This window comes from Dreissena polymorpha, chromosome 4, assembly GCF_020536995.1.
Source record: "Dreissena polymorpha isolate Duluth1 chromosome 4, UMN_Dpol_1.0, whole genome shotgun sequence".
Classification (NCBI taxonomy): Eukaryota; Metazoa; Mollusca; class Bivalvia; order Myida; family Dreissenidae; genus Dreissena; species Dreissena polymorpha.
In genome coordinates this window covers 127,081,467-127,103,340 of record NC_068358.1, presented here as the reverse complement: position 1 = coordinate 127,103,340, position 21,874 = coordinate 127,081,467, and the positions used below count along the sequence as shown (strand labels likewise).

The 21,874-nt window shown below is 35.6% G+C and overlaps 1 protein-coding gene across 2 annotated transcripts in view; it reads right to left on the bottom strand.

Annotated features, from left to right (window-relative positions):
- Window positions 1–11,432: 11,432 nt before the first annotated feature.
- Window positions 11,433–21,874, bottom strand: part of LOC127879406 (large neutral amino acids transporter small subunit 1-like) — a 32,360-nt gene continuing 21,918 nt past the window's right edge. For both annotated transcript variants that reach the window (XM_052426190.1, XM_052426189.1), the window contains exons 10-11: window positions 14,818–14,995; window positions 11,433–12,965 (exon numbers count right to left, since the gene is read on the bottom strand). In XM_052426190.1, the coding sequence (XP_052282150.1) occupies window positions 12,889–12,965; window positions 14,818–14,995 (255 nt within the window). In that variant the 3' untranslated portion in view covers window positions 11,433–12,888. The remainder of the gene's footprint in view (window positions 12,966–14,817; window positions 14,996–21,874) is intronic.

Sequence of the window (21,874 nt, the reverse complement as noted above, 5' to 3'; positions counted from 1 at the left end):
AAATTTGCAGTACGTTGCATCAGATAAGAAGTCAGGTTTGTGAAGACACGTGTTACAAGGGTGTTCATTCCAATACCCAACGACTATGTATTGTAGAACAACTTCAAAAGGCATTCCAGTTAAAAGCGTTGTTCTATACATGAACATGGCTAAATAATACATTTCATATAGTAATACAATGATAGTTAAAAATGTTTTTAAAATATGCATTAATATATATAAAGGCGCTGGTAACAGAGTAAATTGCATGAAAAATAATGTAACAATCATAAACGGGCTATTCCGGCGTGCTTCTATTACAAATGATCTTGTAATGACGGAAAAAAGGATTAGTTCATGTAAAATATTGTAAAATGGTAACGGCAGATTCAACTAACGTATGGATGATCACAGACAAGAAAACTTTTATTTAGAGTAAAAAGTAAGTATACATTTTCCCTTATAATAAAAAATAGAACAATCAATCTTAAAATAGATAATATCAAAATTGTCCTTCCTGTAAACAAAATTACTTATTAGTTGCAAGTTATAAAGCAACATTGGGGAGAGAAAATATCTATCGAAGTCCCAATGGCCCCCGTTATACCTCAAGTAGTTCGATGTTTCTTTATGGCATAATTTTTGCTCCCGTTTTCTACCATCAACCAGGTTCGATGTTCAGCGTTCTTTACGTCATTCAAGTAGATCATAACTAGAGATTCACGATTTGCGTCAATGAAACAATATTCAAGATAACCAATAACGATTATTTGTGAGATAAAAGAGACTTGAATCAGGTGCTGGAGATTGTTGCACTAACTGTGTTACTATTTAATTTAAAAGTGTAAGTCAGATAAAAAGCATCTGATCATCTTTATGTATCAGCATGATAAGCCTTGTTCGCATTTAAGACTTTGTCTACGATCGTCAACGATTTATGAAGTCTTTGGTAAAGCGTTAAAATGTCTGTGCTAGCATCTGTATTTCTTGCTCAATAATAGTACTGGTTCTTACCCCTATCGACCGTCAAAAGCCACATGTTCCCAGCATTCGTGATTTTTCCGAAATCGTCGAAAAATAAAAGGGCAATCTTTTCTTTCTGGATTATTATTGCAACAAGCTATGCGGCAATCATGACCTGTCTATTTAATCGTAATAAATCGGGACTGATGTTATGAAAGATATTTCGCGATATAATATTATTTTTAGTGTACGTTTTGCTACGTACAATGTGCAAATTACTCTGCTTGTCCAACGGTTCAGTTACGATTCCAGTGGGAATTAACAGCCCGTAAAAACTCGAAATCAACGATTATTTCGAACAATTTTTCGAAAATTAAAGTGAAAGTGATATTATGCGCATTTTTCACGGTTGAATTGAGCTGAAAAGAATTAACATATCAAAAGAGTTAGTTAAAATCATATGGTAACTGACCAATTTTCTGCAACTTATCTTGCTACCAGTGGTTTATAAATAATATATATTATATTCGATATTCTACATGACTGTACAGTCCTCTAAGCCGAGTTGAAGTTACTGTCTTTTTATTAGGATCGGAGTAAGTGTTCGCGTGTCGTATGAACGAATCTGCACTAAAACTAAATTAATATTCACATCGTAAATCGAATCATTTCTGTCGTCAGTTGTCAAAACGAAAGTACGGTTGATATTCAAATGCATTATTTTTCTCTTTTTCTCCGGGATATTGTCTAAGTATTTTGATGCTGCATTAACAAATATAAGTGTATATGAAGTGAAAACGCCACAAACTAACAACTGTTGCGATAGACACCTATAAACATAGCATATATTGTTAGATGCGCATAATATCACTTTAATACATTAACATACAAATCAATGTTCCTTATCGCAATAACCAAAATTTCAACGCTTGATTTAGTCTGGTAACATAAAAGTAACACGATACAAATGCTTTTTTGTGTGGGACAATATTTTAACACATGTTCATGCACAATGTTAGTACGTGTTCGTGCGTCGTATGAATAGATATCGTTGCACGAAATTAAAATGGAAAATATTGTGCCACAAAAATATAAATGAGTATTTATGTTACTTTACGCGACAACTACCGCGACAACCTACGATAGATTATGACAACGCGTCGATTGATATTGAACTGATGTAAATAGTCAATGAATTTGAATCTCACGGAGTCCACAGAGAGACCGCCTCCCTGCACGAGGTCAACTAGTGTACACAGTGTGAACCTCAACGTAACCCAGCCGTGTTGGGGTATGTCGTGATATGATAGTGACGTGACAGGGCCTAGTAACCTTCCTCAGACGACATCCTTCAACGAGATTAATGCTGCCGAATCAAAGTCCGTTTGTTCATTCATATCGTCTCCTCATTTTAAAGAAATAGTAAACATGATCATGATAACATCGGTATCATACTGACATATTTATATGACAAACAATCGAAAGGCACATTGAAATGTATACAAGTTTATAAAATGTTAGTTTGTCATCGCCATATAAATATTTAAGTGTTATATAGGTATCACAATTATCATATTTATTTCGTACTTGTAATTAGAAGAGTACCTTACAAGTCTTTTGTGGATACAACAAATAATCGTTTGTCCAAAGGTTATGATTGTAAATTTTTGGTAATCCCTATATATTTACCATTACATTTTGAATGAAACCAAATACGTTATTTCAGTTTATATGGGTGTCACGTAGTTTAAAATATATATTAATTTTCATAACAGCAATTTATCATTTTTAAACTGTACTTGTTCGGCAGTAACAATACCGAATTTCCGCATGGGTATATATATTTCACAAATTCAGATCCATTTTACTGGTGAATGCGTGTGTTTTAGCTAATTTCTTTTTCAAATAATTGTACAATCCATTGTTGCTTAATTTACACCAAATCCTTGTGCAATGCCGGAACACAAACAGTTACAATTAAAGAATAATTTTCTGAATACACTGCGCCAATGTCAATTCAAATTAATTTGATATCAATTTGAGATCCTAATTAAACCTTAAACACTTATAATAGCACGTATTCGCCACAACTAACGTATATGCTGTATCGACATTGATTGTCATCTACCGAAGATATGGCATTTGTTTCATACAAAAATCACACCATTCAAGTAAAATATGCGTACTTCCATTTTATTTCGGACCCACCTGATTCCTTAATAACATCAAACGACACGAAAAGTTTAAACTCACCGACTCCACCGCGGTGTCATTTTCCCAGTCTTGCAGCAGAAATAGAAGACCGCATATTCAGAATGAAAATGTTACATCGATTGCAGCTTCAGCAATTCAACTAAATCTCTCGCTAAGGCGGAGACACATTCTGTATGGTAATTGGTGATTTTGTCCGGTCTCTTTGTGAAAGACATCAAAGTAATTAAATTGGCTTTATCCGACTGTTTTTTGTTGTTCCAGAAATATTCCGTTGTCTCCGTCACAATTTGAAAGGTATTGGCATTAATTGAAAGATGTGGATGATTTGAGCGTACGACTTGCTCAAATGGGTCTTATGGCATATAAAACTAGTAAACAATTGTTTCAAAAAACAAACACAACATCGTTTAGCGTCCGAATCTGTTAATGTAATTAAAAAACTAAACATATTGGAACATTTGCTTAAACAACACAGCATAAAGGTAACTCATCAACCTCTAAACATGTATTGCCAAAGCTCAATCTTTAAACAAGAGGGCCTGAAAGGTCCACAGTCGCTCACCTCAGATACAAAAGACCTGACCAGTTCTGTGCAGCCCGAGATACCGGTATCATTAGAACAAATGTTCTGACCCTGACTCTTCATGAAGAGTGAAGTATAAATGTAACTTTAAGAGTGCTTACAAGGTTTTACTGCATTCAGGGTTCCCTGCTTTTTGTATGAACAAGATTCCCTAATTTTTCCCTGATGGAAAATAAAAATTCCAGGATCATAGTTTCGACCTATTTCTTGTTTTAGACACCCTCAATAAATAGCAGTTGCAGACATAACTAAGCTACATGTATACTACAAAGCCACCATAGCCATGCAGAGGATTCGATTTGCTGTTTTAATTATATGGACTTATCGACACAAGTCTGGAAAGTCTGACCGAACAAAATTCCCTAATTTTTCCCTGATTTCAGGAACTTTCCCCAAATTCCCTGACTTTTCCCTGACTGGAAGAAGTGAAAGTCTTTTTCCAGGCTTTTCCTGATTTCCAGGTTGGCTGGGAACCCTGATATTATAGCCTTATAAAGATAAATACCCAACTCCTTGGCGGCCATGTTTTTCAACAGACCCGAACCATTTTCAAACTCATCCAAGGCATCATTAAAACAAATGTTCTGACTAAGTTTCATTAAGATTGGACAATTTATGTGACTTAGATAATTAACAAGTTTTTACTAAAGCCATATAAGGAAAAATGCCCAGCCCCCTGGTGGCCATGTTTTTCAACCAACTGGAACCATGTTCAAACTCATCCAAGATATAATTGAAACAAATCTTCTGACCAAGTTTCACGATGATCGGACAATAAATGTGGCTTCTAGAGTGTTAACAAGGTTTTACTATAGCCATAATGATATAAGGATAAATTCCCTGCCGCTGGCTGATGTTTTTCAACAGACCAGAACCATTTTCACACTCTTAAAAGATATCATTGGGACACATTTTCTGACCTAGTTTCATGAAGATAGGAAATAAATGTGGCCTCTCGAGTTTTAACAAGGTTTTACTATAGCCATGTAAGGAAAAATGTCTCAGTGCCTGGCGGCCATGTTTTTCAAGCAACCGGAAATATTTTCAAACTTGTCAAAGATATCATTAAGACAAATCTTCTGACCAAGTTACATGATGATCAGACATAAAATGTGGCCTCTAGAGTGTTAACAAGGTTTTACTATAGCAATTTAAGGGAAAATGCCCCGCCCCCTGGTGGCCATGTTTTTCAATCAACCATAACCATTTTCGAACTCGTCCTAGATATAATTGGCATAAATCTTCTGACCACATTTTATGAAGATCAGACAATAAATGTGGCCTCCATAATGTTAACAAGGCAAATGTTGACGCTGCACGAAGCACAACCGACGACACACGACGGACATAAGGCGGTCACAAAAGCTCACCATGAGCACATTGTGCTCAGGTGTGCTAAAAATTAACAAGCTTCACATATCAGTCATGTTTTGAGCAAAAAGTATGTGGTGTGGAAGTTTGGAGCTTTTTTACAACAAAAGCTATTTTGCATTGCATGAGCACGTCATGGAGACCTACAAGAGATGAAATGTTCATTACATTTGGTGTCATATTCCTCTTGCAGCCGACACAATGGTTTCACACTAATCCCTCGAAACAACGTTTTACAAAAATAATCTAACGTTACTAGCATCCAAGGTGTTACAGACCAGATTGATAAAAACCGGCACACAATATGCACAACTTTTCTACATTGCATTTTGATGAAGGAATAATAAGGAATTTGCTTTTTAAAAGGATAAAACGAGATGAATTTTAACAAAACACAAAACAAAAACATTCACACAACGAATAACATTGTTAGAAAACACACAAATGTTCAAATCAACAATTAGCACAGGGGATGTAAATCCATAACACAAAATATGTACAAGTATTTCATTGTCTAACACCTTAACAAATGTAAACAAATAATTGCATGTCAAAGAACAAATTCACTGCATAATGATACTTAAACAAAAGCACCGCATAAAGGGTGCCAACACTCGGCTGCAGGTGCAGTTTTGAATAAATGAAAGCTTGTCAGAATTTTTTTTTTTTAAGAGGTCACAGTGACCTTGACCTTTGACCTAGTGACCCAAAAATGGGTATGGCATGTAGAACTCATTCAGGTGCATCTACATATGAAGTTTCAAAGTTGTAGGTGGAAGCACTTTGATTTTAGAGACAAATGTCAAGGTTTTAGCACGACGCGGACGGCAGACACCAGACGACGAGCTGGCTATGACAATACCTGGGGCTTTCTCCGAAAACAGCCGAGCTAAAAAGATGTTCCAGCTATAAAGAGGCTAGTGTGTAATCTAGACTGAACCTCAGCTGAGGACTAACACCAAATAAACCCGAGTTGCATTCTGAGAAAACTGGGCATAATGCATGTGCGTAAAGTGTCGTCCCAGATAAGCCTGTGCAGTCTGCACAGGCTAATCAGGGACGACACTTTCTGCCTATATTGGATTTTTTGTTAAGAAGAGACTTATCATAACAAGAGCACCGCCTTGCGGGTGCAGGAGGGGGATTCTTGGGTGCGATGGTTGGATGGTATTTCAAACATAAAATAATACAAATATTTTTATTATTTTAACAGTTTCAAAAAAAAAATTGGGGGGTGGGGGGGTATAGTGTGAGGTTGTGGTGGTCATTTGTGAGATGATCTTTAAAAAAAAAAAAAAAAAAAAAATTGGGAGGGGGGGGGGGGGGGATTTGGGGGGGGGGGGGGGGGGGGTTGGGGGGGATTGAAGTATCAATCAAATCTAATCATAAATAAAGAAGTTATGGCAATTTTAGCAAAATTTAATAATTTTACCTTGAGAGTCAAGGTCATTCAAAGGTCAAGGTAAAATTCAACTTGCCAGGTACAGTAACCTCATTAACCTCATGATAGCATGAAAGTATTTGAAGTTTGAAAGCAATAGCCTTGATACTTAAGAAGTAAAGTGGATCGAAACACAAAATTTAACCATATATTCAAAGTTACTAAGTAAAAAAAGGGCCATAATCCTAAAAATGACAACCAGAGTTATGCAACTTGTCCTTTTACTGTACCCTTATGATAGTTTGCAAGTGTTCCAAGTATGAAAGCAATATCTATGATACTTGAGGGGTAAAGTGGACCAAAACACAAAACTTATAATTTTCAATTTTCTAAGTATAAAGGGCCCATAATTCCGTCCAAATGCCAGTCAGAATTACATAACTTTGCCTGCACAGTCCCTTTATGATAGTTAATAAGTATTGCAAGTATGAAAGCAATAGCTTTTATACGGTAGGAATAAAGTGGACCTAAACACAAAACTTAACCAAATTTTCAATTTTCTAAGTATAAAAACGGCACATAATTCTGTCAAAATGCCCGTCAGAGTTACATTACTTTGCCTGCACAGTCCCTTTATGATAGTTAGTGAGTGTACCTAGTTTGAATGCAATAGCATTGATACTTTCTGAGAAAAGTGGACCTAAACGCAAAACTTAACCGGACGCCAACGCCGACGCCAAGGTGATGACAATAGCTCATTTTTTTTTCTTCAAAAAATAGATGAGCTAAAAAGAGATGAAAATATCATAAAAGCGGAAAGTCTCGTTTCTGATTGGCATGTTCGTACTGCACAGGCTAATCTGGAACGACACTTTACGCACATGCATTATGCCCATTTATCTCGGAACGCGACTAAACTATACTTTGTAACATTTTAGCCTCTCTCTGGAAAACTAAATTTTCGCTATGAAGAGACTTCCTTGAAAGAAGAAATGCAAAATAAGCGGAATGCACATAAATTAAGCCTAATTTTCCAAGAGGTTCTCTGTTTTCTGATATTAACCTTAAAAACCACAACAAGGTACGACAATAAACATAAACAGTGAGTCTTAAATGGCACAAAATAAAGAAATATAAAAAAATATTAAAGACATTTGATTAACAATTTGAAGTTCAGATTTAAGTAACCTCCAAAATAACAATAAGTAGGCCCTTGTTTTAGAGCTGCTTACATTAAATGAGCAGTGCTCCATGAAAAGAGGGTTCAATGTATGTGTGTAAAGTTAGCCTGTGCAGTCCGCACAGGCTAATAAGGGACAACACTTTCCACATAAACTGATTTTTTGCTAAGAAGAGACTTTCTTGAAACGAAAAATATCATTAAAGAAGAAAGTGTTGTCCCTGATTAGCCTGTGCAGACTGGGACAAGCTTATGCATTAAAACCCCTTTTCACAAAGCATGGCCCAAATGAAAGCAATACATTGATAAAAGGTCATTAGTGCGTGAACTCCTGCAAGTCATTCATGGACATCAATGTGTAAAATAATATACGATTTATAAACCAGTTCATGCGTTTTAGCTGGGTATCAAGCCTGATGGAGATCAAAATCCGACAAACATTTCCAAACAGCTTCATGAAAACAAGCTTGATAATATCAATCTCATCTAAATGGCAATTCATTGAAAATCAAATTAGATCAGTTAAGAACTATACACACATTCACAAAAATCAGGATGTTCAAAAAACCACACGCACACACAATAACAAAATCAAGGAAGCATCAAGTACAGTGTTGGCACAATTGATGTGGAATAATGAAGCTTCATGACACAGAACTCTTAAAAATATGAAATCTAAGTTAAAACATCACACTAACAACAACAACAACAACAACACAAAAGGCACAGACGTAAAAGACTTTACAAGCGTATTGCCGTTAAGGCCGTTAAGGTCGATGCTTACTATGGGTCAATGCTGAAGGGTACACACACACCTAAAACATGATGCCTTGACAAACTTGAGGACCATGAAGTCCCTAAATTGCTCACTTGATTCAACTTGATAAAGCTGCTGTACTGTTTATTATTAATGCCTGGTAATCAAATAGAATCTTGACAAGATATGCAACACAACTCTAGGGCACGTTTGAAGAAATAAATACACTTTCAAAAAATTTACACTACTCAAATATTTTCATTTTGATTATAAACACTTTGATTAAAAACACTTCGACAATTTGTCATAAATTCAGTTCAGAGATATATATCCTGATTGTCAAGGTCTATATTCAGTTCAGAGATATATATCCTGATTGTCAAGGTCTATATGATGACACGAGCACTGAAAATTCAGGCTATTGAAAATTACAGACTTAAAAAAGGTATCCATTAAATCTTCGCTTTCCTCAGATTGGCCTTCTCTTTACACAAGTATTTCATAGTATATGCATCTTGTTTAACAAGTTCTATTAATACAATGCAAATGTAAATAATATTTAAGTTTTATATGAATATAAATATTTGGCAAATACTGTGTGATTGTGAAAGGCCAAATTGAAATTGAAGGAAACAGCGATATTGCGCAGGTTATATGCCCTTACGTCTTTTTCATCAATATTGGCTAGGTGGTGAATGGAAAGATATTAATTAAAGAAATTGTTGACTTTCAATTAAAGACAAATGAATGCTATAAGTGATCACATACATTCTTACTTATTGCTCAGGTGAGTTAAAAACACAAACAACAGCTGCCATTTGAACATTCTTATTGTTAAACTAAGTAACTAGAAAACATCTATGTCTAAAAACATACTGGTAAAATACAATTTGAGCTGCGTCATACACAATTCAAAATAATGACATATTAAATTTCTTGGTCTAATTAGCGGACAGGGTAGCTACTTAACCGACTACATGACTGAGCAGGCTGGTCTGAAGATATGATGGTCACATATTACTAAGGCCCATTTTTGCATGACGTTGCTTATATTATGCACACTTTATACAGCTTCACGAAGCCAGTAGAACCAAAAAAATCATGATGTCTGATGTATATTTGGGTAAAAAATGGTTCACTGGTAATAAGTCAAACGTGTCTGACAGATCTACAGAAATGCTGGCAATATTAAAACCTAGTAAGAGGGCCTTCGGAGGTTTCTCAGAGTCTGTTCATAGAAATTTTATGTATTTGCTATTAAAAATGTCTTTCACTGACTTATTAAAGATATTACCACAAATAAAAACAAGAGCTTTGTCACAGACGTGACGAACACCCCCACATGCCGCATTGACACAGAATATTTTGCATGTTTTCTTCACAAAAAACAGCGGACACCATGCTCAATGTTTAAAACGCATAAAGTGACCTCGTGACCTAGTTTTTGACCCGTCATGGCCCATGTTCGAACTTGACCTACACATCATCTAGAAACAACATCTGACCAAGTTTGGTGAAGATCGGATGAAAACAACTTGAATAAGAGAGCGGACACTTAATATGGACCAACAGACCGACCAACCGACCGACCGACTAACAGACAAGCTCACTCCTATATACCCCCCAAAACTTTGTTTGTGGGGGCATAATAACAGCTAAAATTTTAGTTCAAAGAAATAAACATGTACATACAGTATTTTCTCAACTTAAGAACAGGGGAGCGAAATAGAAATAAGAATTTTAAAACAGGATTTTTAAAAGCACATTCACAGAAAGTGATTGGCAGAGTGCATTATTAACTACTTAAAAATATAATTTTCCAGATTTGACAGAAGATATGTACAGAATGTTCCATACACTAAACACATTTCCTTAATTACATATATAGTTAAAGAAAATAATGTATCCTTATTAAATGGGCTGTTCTTTCAATACAACAATAGTCTTACATAATAAAACTAATAAGTCATGGTTGTACATGTAACAGCAAAATCCAAACTGTAACTAGTTTAAAAGTAGCATTAAATAAAAACAAATTTATAGTTGATAAACTAGTAATGCATTTGATGTAACAATATAAACACTTGAAAACAACAGAACAGTGCAAAACATCACATACCACCTCAAATATCATTTCAATCACCATAATGACTTCATCGAAAATAATGTGATTTGATGCATATCATAGATGCCACTATAATACATTTAGGACCATGGTTGTATGAATTGATGCAAGATGATGAAATTTAATATAACATGTAAGAAACATAAAATGATATTTACAGCGCATTTAACAAAATAATACTGTGTAATGCTGGACATCTCAATCAAATGTTCAACAAAAATTAACATCTAAAAAAAAACACTTATAAGATCCAATGAATATGTTGGATGTTACAAATCCACAAAGGTCCATGTGAATGAAATTAACTGGACCACAACACGTGTATTTTGTTGTTGGTTGGAATTGTTTTACCTATGTTTATTCTCAGATTTCCACATGCAATTGGTAAATTTGATTAAAATACGAGCAGTACTACTTTTCAGGGAGGCGGAAAACTACAACGGGCGAGGCATGGTATGGTATTGCGCAAGGGGGGGGGTTAGAGGGTTAGGGTTAGTGTTAGGGGTCGGGTTAGGGTTTGGGTAAGCCTAAACCCAACCCTAACCCTAACCCGACCCCTAACCCTAACCCTTACCCTAACCCTTTTTGGGGGTTATCACCCCTGACCATGCCTCGCCCGTTGTAGTTTTCCGCCTCCCTACTTTTCAGCACAGAAAAGTTTCATTATTATTGCTATAAAATGACTTTTTATACACTGAATGAAACAGAAAAAAACAAAACTTTCCAATACGAGCTTTCACTCCTTCAAAACTAGGCCCAAATGTTGCAAAGGAGCAAACAATCTTTGCAGCAAATGATATGTGAAATAATTACTATCAACAAATGTGACAATACAAAACTTTATGCAGGACTGAATGGTAGGCCAAACAAAAACAAAAATCTTTATTCAAATGTTAATACTTTTGATATAAGCATTAAGCATAACATCAATCCATGAGATTTAATAGAAATTAATTTGCAAATAACATAAAAATAAAACGAATTCTAGCCTTTGAGACAAAAAAGAAAAACATATTTTGAATACGAGTTTTTAAAAAAGAATATGCATTCCCTGTTTCAATTGATTATACTCTTAATTGTCCGCCTTAAAAGCACTATCACAATAATGTCTTTTGTAATTAAACACTTATTGCTATTAATATTCTTTTGAAAACCAAGCAAGTCACATGTTCACGAGACGAATTTGATGTTCCTAATTCCTACACTAGCGCTCAAATAAAGTGATTTCAGGGTAAAACTTGTTTACATTCAAAACACTTCTTAATTATATCGAATAATTACACAGTAGGTTTGATATGTCTAACAGTCACATCTTGTAAACCAATTTAAATTATGGTTATTAATACATGTATGCTTTTGAAAACCTAAATGTGTCACATGTTCAACCTATGCTGCCAACAGTAGGCAAAAGAAAGTCTACACGGTTGGGTGTTGACTGTTCATTCAAACTGCAAGTCTTCTGGTTTAGCTGGTGGTATAACTAGGTGACAGTTCATTCAAACTGCAAATCTTCTGGTTTAGCTGGCTGTATAACTAGGTGACTGGTCATTCAACCTGTAAATCTTCTGGTTTAGCTGGCGGTATAACTAGGTGTCTGTTCATTCAACCTGAAAATCTTCTGGTTTAGCTGGCGGTATAACTAGGTGACTGTTCATTCAAACTGCAAATCTTCTGGTTTAGCTGGTTGTATAACTAGGTGACTATTCATTCAAACTGCAAGTCTTCTCGGTTAACTGGTGGTATAACTAGGTGACTGTTCATTCAACCTGTAAATCTTCTGGTTTAGCTGGCGGTATAACTAGGTGACTGTTCATTCAAACTGCAAATCTTCTGGTTTAGCTGGTTGTATAACTAGGTGACTGTTCATTCAAACTGTAAATCTTCTGGTTTAGCTGGCGTTATAACTAGTGTTCATTCAAACTGCAAATCTTCTGGTTTAGCTGGCGGTAAAACTAGGTGACTGTTCATTCAAACTGCAAGTCTTCTGGGTTAACTGGTGGTATAAAAAGTAGACTGTTCATTCAAACTGTAAATCTTCTGGTTTAGCTGGCAGTATAACTAGGTAACTGTTCATTCAAACTGCCAGTCTTCTGGGTTAACTGGTGTTATAACTAGGTGACTGTTCATTCAAACTGTAAATCTTCTGGTTTAGCTGGCGGTATAACAAGGTGACTGTTCATTCAAACTGCAAATCTTCTAGTTTAGCTGGCGGTATAACTAGGTGACGGTTCATTCAAACTGCAAGTCTTCTGGGTTAACTGGTGGTATAACTAGTAGACTGTTCATTCAAACTGTAAATCTTCTTTTTTAGCTGGCGGTATAACTAAGTGACTGTTCATTCAAACTGCAAATCTTCTGGTTTAGATGGCGGTATAACTAGCAGCAGACGTTGTATAAACATGGTCACATGATCTGAAACAGAAAAAAGCATATTTAACGATAAACCAATATTTACACTAAGTACCAACCTAACATTCCAGTGAAGCCCATTATGTTTAAATACAATCAAGTAGGTATTTTTTGTTTTGTTTTCTTTTTGTTATTATTTGTTATTTGCCAAATATTTTGTCAAATTGTGCAAGTTGAGCTGCTGAAGATTTTTGTTGGGTTTCCTTTAACCCTTTGCATGCTGGGAAATTTGTCGTCTGCTAAAATGTCGTCTGCTGAATTTCTAAAATAAGCATTTTCTTCATTTTTTTTTTCCAAAGAATACTATCAGAATAGCAAACAGTTTGGATCCAGATGAGACGCCACGTTCTGTGGCGTCTCATCTGGATCCAAACTGTTTGCAAAGGCCTTTAAAATTTGGTTCCCGCACTGAAAGGGTTAAGATCAGCAGATGCATATATTAGTGTTTGCATTTTGTATCATCATTTCTTCCTTTTGCATTTATTAATACCAAATAATAATATTTCTACATTAAAATGCCATGTTCTATGTCAGTTTTCTGTGGAAATGGAAAATATCCCTCAATATTCTTAAATACCCATTATGGCTTATATACCCACTATATATTTCTTGCCACAGCAACCAGAATTTTTGACGTACGAACAAAATTAAATGACGTGCATAATGTACATTTTGCCATCTATCCATGTTTCAAGTTTCATGAAAAAATATGAAGAACATTTAAAGTTATCGCAGTATCCAGAAAAGTGTGATGGACAGACTCACAGACAGACAGACACACAGAGCGAAAATCATAAGTCCCCTCCGGTGAAACCGGTAGGGTACAATAATATCAGACGGTAAAATACCCTTTAGACTGAATCCTTATCTTAAGCTCTGAATGCATGACAAAGTAATGGCTGAGAAAGGAATTTTCAGACTAACATCTAGACACTTGTACAGAATAACAGTAAAACTTCTTATTCCCGTCCTCTCCAAAATATCTGCTGTATTTATCTAAGCTGCATCATTAATAATAACCATAGTTTATAATAGATCACTGTAATATAGTGGTAATGGTGTCCGTCTCACAACAGGAAGGTCATGTGTTTGATCCCTACTGTGAGAGCATTCTTTAGAACTCCCCGAAAGTTCTGGTTCTCCCAAATAAATGTACTCTAGAGTGTTTTGATTAAATTTAGTCTGAAGATGCAAAAGAGATAAAAACAAGAGATTGCCACCAGTGAAACTCCACCATTGTCGGAATTATTTTTTTAATTATTTATTGCCATAGCAACCATAATTATTGATGTAGGAACAAAATGAAATTACATGCATAATCCCCATATTGCCATCTATCCAAATTTTAAGTTTCATGAAAAAATATGAAGAACTTTTAAAGTTATCGCAGGATCCAAAAAAGTGTGACGGACAGACTGACGGACAGACTGACAGACAGACTGACAGAGCGCAAACATAAGTCCCCTCTGGTTTCACCGGTAGAGGACAATTAATACCTATAAACGAATAACCAAACAAGAGATGGGTTTGTCAGAAACACAATGCGCCCTATTGCGCCGCTTTTAAATTAAAATTTCAATATATCATTTGGCAGGTTTAGAAATTATTTCCCTTTTAAAGCTTACTACTTCCCTTGGATTGTATTTTTTGACTTTTGACCCTGAAGGATGACCTTGACCTTTCACCAATCAAAATGTGCAGCTTCATGTGATACACATGCATGCCAAATATCAAATTGCTATCTTCAATATTGCAAAAGTTATGGCCAATGTTAAAGTTTTCTTACGGAGGGACGTTTGTCAGACTGACGGACAGTTCAACTGTTATATGCCACCCTACCAAAAGTGACACTAACCTATTTTCTCCTGTATAGACTTTGGCTTGGTCTTCCACTTGCCGCAGACCAAGTAGAGCACAATACCCAGGGCAACCAGGCCAAGAGCCAGAAAGCTCTCTTTGGGCTTCTGGTAGAATGTGAGTACTACTATGGCTACACTAACTACACACAGCACCGCCGGTAAGGCCACTGGTACCTGCAAAAGTAGAGGCACGATTTGTTTAACAGTATTTCATTCACATCAAAGTGGTCACTCTACCTTCTCATACTTTGGTGGGTAAGCTGGTTAATTAATTCTTAATGCAAATTAAACTTCCTAGCCTCTGTTTTTTTGTGTTTTTAAGTACTGTGCGAATACAGTGCAACATAATTACAACAAGAGCACTGCCTTGCGGGTGCAGACCGCTAATCTATTTTTCTTTTTAAAGGTGTAGGGACCTATCTCAATTCCAAACACAAAGGAGGGAGGGGTGGAGTGGAGAGGGGTGTATAGTGTGGGGATGTGGTCATTTATTACATTATCTTCCAAAAAATGCACAAAAAATGCACAAAAAGAATATTTATATTTTTTTTGGGGGGGGGGGGGGGGGGGCAGGGGATTCTTGGGTGGGATGGTTGGACGGTATTTCAAATATACGAGGGCCTGAAAGGCCCAAAGTCGCTCACCTGAGATAACAAGATATTATTGGAACAAATCTTCTGACCAAGTTTCACAAAGATCGGAAAATAAATGTGGCCTCTAGAGTGTTAACAAGGTTTTACTATAGCCATATAAGGAAAAATGCCCCTTTGGCAGCCATGTTCTTCAACCAACCGGCATCATTTTTGAACTCGTCCAAGATATTATCGGGATGAATCTTCTGACCAAGTTTCATGAAGATCGGACAGTAAATGTGGCCTCTAAGAGTGTTAACAAGATTTTACTATAGCCATATAAGGAAAAATGCCCTGCCCCTTGGAAGCCATTTTTTTTCAAGCAAACATAATTATTTTCGAACTCATCCAAGATATCATTGAGACCAATCTTCTAACCAAATTTCATGAAAATTGGACTATAAATGTGGCCTCTAGAGTGTTAACAAGGTTTTACTATAGCCATATAAGGAAAAATGCCTCGCCCCTGGTGGCCATTTTTTTAAAGCAACCAAAACCATTTTCGAACTCATACAAGATATCATTGGGACAAATCTTCTGACCAAGTTTCATGATGACCGGAAAATAAATGTGACCTCAGAGTGTTAACAAGGTTTTACTATAGCCATATAAGGAAAATAACCCTGCCCCCGTGGTGGCAATGTTTTTCAACCAACCGGCATCATTTTTGAACTTGTCCAAGATATTATTGGGATGAATCTTCTGACCGAGTTTCATGAAGATTGGACTATAAATGTGGCCCTTAGAGTGTTAACAAGATTTTACTATAGCCTTATATAGCCATATAAGGAAAAATGCCCCGCCCCTTGGCAGCCATGTTTTTCAAGCAAATGTAACCATTTTCGAACCCATCCAAGATATCATTAAGACAAATCTTCTGACCATATTTCATCAAGATTGGACAATAAATGTGGCCTCTAGAGTGTTAACAAGGTTTTACTATAGCCATATTAGGAAAAATGCCCCTCTCCCTGGCGGCCATGTTTTTCAATCAACCGGCATCATTTTCAACTCGTCCAAGATATTATTGGGATGAATCTTCTGACCGAGTTTCATAAAGATTGGACAATAAATGTGGCCTCTAGAGTGTTATCAAGATTTTACTATAGCTATATACGAAAAAATGCCCCGCCCTTTGGCAACCATGTTTTTCAAGCAAAGGTTACAATTTTTTAACTCATCCAAGATATCAGTGGGACAAATCTGCTGAGCAAGTTTCATGAAGATCTGAAAAAAAATGTGGCATCTAGAGTAGTTAACATGGTTTTACTATAGCCATATTAGGAAAAATGCCCCGCCCCCTGGCGGCCATGTTTTTTAACCAACCGGCATCATTTTCGAACTCGTCCAAGATATTATTGGGATGAATTTTCTGACCAAGTTTTATGAAGATCAGACAATAAATGTGGCCTCTAGAGTGTTAACAAGATTTTACTATAGCCATATTAGGAAAAATGCCCCGCCCCTTAGCAGCCATGATTTTCAAGCAAACGTAACCATTTTCGAACTCATCCAAGATATCATTGAAATCAATAGACTGACCAAATTTCATGAAGATTGGACAATAAATGTGGCCTCTAGAGAGTTAACAAGGCAAATGTTGACGCCGCACAACGCACAATGGAAGACGGACAAAAACCGATCACAAAAGCACGTTGTGTTCAGGTGAGCTAATAAAATAATAAAAATAAATATTTGTGTTTTTTAACCATGTTTGAAAAAAAAAATAATTGGGGTGGGGGTTGGGTTGTGGTATAGTGTGAGGGTGTGGTGGTCATTTATTAGATGATCTTTAAAAAATATATATATATATTTTTGGCGGGGGGATTGAGAGGGGGGGATTCGGGGGGGGGGGGGGGGGGGGGGGGGGGGGGGGGGGCTCGGGGGATGGTTTGGGTGGAGTCTATTGTGGTATGTCAGGTAAGAGTTGTTTTGTCAAAGTATCAATCAAATCTAATTATAAATAAAGAAGTTATGGCAATTTTAGCAAAATTTAATAATTTGACCTTGAGTCAAGGTCATTCAAATGTCAAGGTAAAATTTAACTTGCCAGGTACAGTACCCTCATGATAGCTTGAAAGTATTTGAAGTTTGAAAGCAATAGCCTTGATACTTTAGAAGTAAAGTGGATCTAAACTCAAAATGCACCCATATATTCAAAGTTAATAAGTCAAAAAAGGGCCATAATTCCGTAAAGATCACAACCAGAGTTATGCAACTTGTCCTTTACTGTCCCCTTATGATAGTTTGCGAGTGTTCCAAGTATGAAAGCAATATCTATGATACTTTAGGGGTAAAGTGGACCAAAACACAAAACTTAACCAAATTTTCAAATATAAAGGGCCCATAATTCCGTCAAAATGCCAGTCAGAGTTACATAACTTTGCCTGCACAGTCCCCTTATGATAGTTAGTAAGTGTTGCAAGTATGAAAGCAATAGCTTTGATACTTTAGGAAAAAAGTGGACCTAAACACAAAACTTAACCAAATTTTCAATTTTCTAAGTATAAAAAGGGCACATAATTCTGTCAAAATGCAAGCCAGAGTTCTCTAACTTTGCCTGCCCAGTCCCCTCATGATAGTTAGTAAGTGTATCAAGTTTAAATGCAATAGCATTGATACTTTATGAGAAAAGTGGACCTAAACGCAAAACTTAACCGGACGCCGACGATGACGCCGACGCCAAGGTGATGACAATAGCTCATAATTGTTTTTCAAAAAATACATGAGCTAAAAATCACTATTTAAACACAGTGCATGAAAATAACAGTTTATTACACCTTTCCCATCGAAAGTTCCTTTGATTCTTGGAAAAATAGTTTTGACTGAAATTTGGAAATTGGTGTTGTGTATTTTGTTTGCAAATTTATTTAAGTTCAAATTAAGAATAAAAGTGTTGTTTTTTTAATATAATATCAACTTTTTTAAATATAATATTTACTAACATTCAACATATAGAGCTCAATAGAAAAATTAACTCAATGTTGCAATTTATTTAAAGAAAACAAATTTTGTTGGAAACCTTCAATTGGGAATGTTGGGCGGTCATTTGGAAAAAATACACTTTTTGAGATTGTGAAAGGTGCCAAATTTTAAGTTAAATATCAATTGAACTTTTAAAGCAAGTCTGCATATCAGCTGCCTAAACAGAAAATTATGCAAAAATACCTGCCTCTATATTAACTTATTAATTAGAAACCAATTTTCTTTTTTCAAAACAGTGACCTTGACCCAATTATAATGCCATTTTGTTGTACCAATCTCAGTAAATAATTTCTTCATACCATTTAATGTTAACAAATTATTCACTTGAATCTTAATATACAGTGATTACTTTATTTTTGGACACCCTCATTTCAGCCTGAATATTGATTTTTGGTGGCTGTAATTTTTGGATATACAGATTTTCTCCAAACAAGAGGGCCATGGGCCCTAAGGCGCTCACCTGAGAACCAAAAAAACTAAACTATTCTGGGAAGGTGGAGCTCAAAATAATAAAATTACTTCATGAAACATAAATATTATCATAAGGTTCACAAGAAGGAATTCGCTCGCCCCTGTAAACAATGCTCTTCAGAGCACCGGAGCCATTTTCAAAGTAAATAAAGATATTATAGGAACATATGTTCTAAGCATGTTTCATTAAGATTGAACCAAAATGTGATGTATAGAGATTTCACAATGTTTCACTATAGCAATAAAAAGAAATCTGCCACCCACCTCAGGGCCTTGCTTTTAAACAAACTGGAACTATTTTCAGACTCACCTTTCAATGATATTTCCAATTAAAACAACAATTAACCCTTTTTAAAACACAAATCTTTGATAATCACACCAAAACTACCAACCTGACATACATAAACTGTGTGCCATAACAATTTGTGTTCCACTCTTATCAGTCTGAGGGTCTTTGATGTGAGTTCCCAGCTGGGACCTATTTCTAGGGACTAAGGGCTTTTAAGCTGCAATCCTGTTACATCACATTAACAATTTAGGCACAGTCAATAAAAAAATAATAAGTTGCTGATAAGCAGGTAGATGAATGGGATCATGGGAGAAATAAGAGTGCATTCCTGACAAGCTATACATTTATAATTGGAGGTCAGGCCACTCCAAATTGGTTTGTTGGTCGTCGGATTTGCCGCACCTATTTTTTCAAAATGGAAAAAAATATAAAAAAAATTACCGCTCGCACTCATTTTTGTGTCCTTCTGTGCCCATAGCGCATGTGTTTTTTTTAATTTGCGAAAAAAGAAAAAAAGCAATCTCGCAGAAACGATTTTGACGCTGAATATGAATGCCAAATACAGTGTTTCGTAATCTTTTTAATCGATAACTGTAGTTGCTAAAAAATTCAATCGAGATTTTTTTAAACAAAATGCGATGAAAAGTTGCTGCAGCCCACCCTCATATATATAAACATATCTGCTTCGTTCTGTGACTTAATTGAATGTGTTTGTTCACGTTGGAACATGCAACTATCAGCAGATACCGTTGAAGCATGTTCAATTTAACAACATCGGGAAACATGACGTAAGTTTTTTATGTATTTTCTTCATTAAATGGGCATATGGATGGTATTTCCCTATATGTAGGCAAATTTTTCCTATAACACAATTTTAAGAGAACAAAAAATAAACATAAAATCATTAAAGGCTGGTTCTAAAAGAGTCACAGGGACAATGTTTTAGAAGTATTAAAATACATGGTTGACGGAACATGTTTTACAGCTAGGTCGGTGTATTTTAGAAACATCAAAAAAGTTCTTTGTAATGTATACATTTATTTCAGAAAAATACAATACAGTACTAGCCATCGATATGCCCCTTTTAAAATAAGGATTGACAATGGATAATATGCATGGCCTTTGTCCGACTGTCTGTCATGATCATTTTGATGATTGTCCCTCTTCAAGTGCTATTGCAACATGGTATACCTAATTTCACAGCTTGCAACATGGTATACCTTTTCACAGCTTTTACTATTAAAAACTTCGAACAAATATAAGCAGCAGTATGAAGACATGTGTCCATAACTTCAATGCTATGGTTATATTGCGTGGTCAAAGGTCATATGCAACTTACTCCTATAAATATAAGGTCGATATACATCGACCGCATATCGTTGAACGTCAATTTGCTGTAGCATCGTTCCGACATGAAATCATATCGGAAGCTTTAACGGCTGCAAATTCATTTAACAGCGCAGAATCTTCATGGAAGAGTTATTCAATATAAAAATATAAACATTATTTTACTAATTGCATTAGAAGATGTTTAATTAAAACTTACAAGTAATGCCATTCCTGATATCAAAACACTAGCTTTAGACTTGTGTTCTACATTTTAAAGTTTAAGTGCTGAAACCTAATTTTTGTGCATTTTTATTTGAAAAGTATGTAACGCATAGATATATTATTGCTTGTTTGTACAAACTTTACTACAAAGATTCTTTTCTTTGTATAAGAATTGATTTGAATGTAAACTATAGCTGTTAAAACCTGTATCTCTTGTTAATGCAATATTTTTTTATCGAAATGTGATTATTTTTTATTCTTCGCTCTTTGCTCGCTCGAAAATTTTCCTGTTTTCAAAAAAATTAATTTTTTTTTTTCGCTCGCCTCTTCATTTTATTTTTTTTAATCCATAGACCAACAAATCAATTTGGAGTGGCCTCAAACACAATTCAAATTATATACAGTTGTTTCTCCCCTGAGTAATTTTCTGTGAAATCAATATTACTACTTAAAATTTTGAGAATATTTGATAAGGGTTTGCAGATTGCAAAAATATGTTTGATGCACTTCATCCCCAACCAATCATCAACATAATCCTCTTCAGAAAGAAACAAAAATAAATATAAAAAAATTTGGCAATTTAACTGTATATCTTATTGGCAGTCTCAGTCGAGGTATCATTGGGACAAATGTTCTGACCAAGTTTCATGAAGATCGGACAAGATATGTGGCCTCTCGAGTGTTCACAAGGCAAAATATTGACGACGAACGACGCACGCACGACGGACGACGGACAAAAGGCTATCCCAAAAGCTCACCATGAGCACGTTGTGCTCAGGTGAGCTAAAAGTAAGTGCCTTTCAATTTTCTTACATTTTGTAACACATTTTGTATCAGAATTCAAACCAATTTGCGGTCATCCGATGACAAGTCTGACATGTGTTTCTAAAACAGGATGACGGCCACAAAACCAGCGGACCGTGATAAAAGCGTCATTGAATAAAAATCCATGTACAAAAGACAATAGCTACACCTTGTTTTCTAATATTGATATGGTTAATTAAATAATGGTATGATGTCAATTGGTGCCAATTATGATAAAATTGTAGAAAAGTGTACCACCAGTTGCAAAATTTTATGGAATAAGGACAACGATTCAAGAACAAACAGACAAATCATAATCTG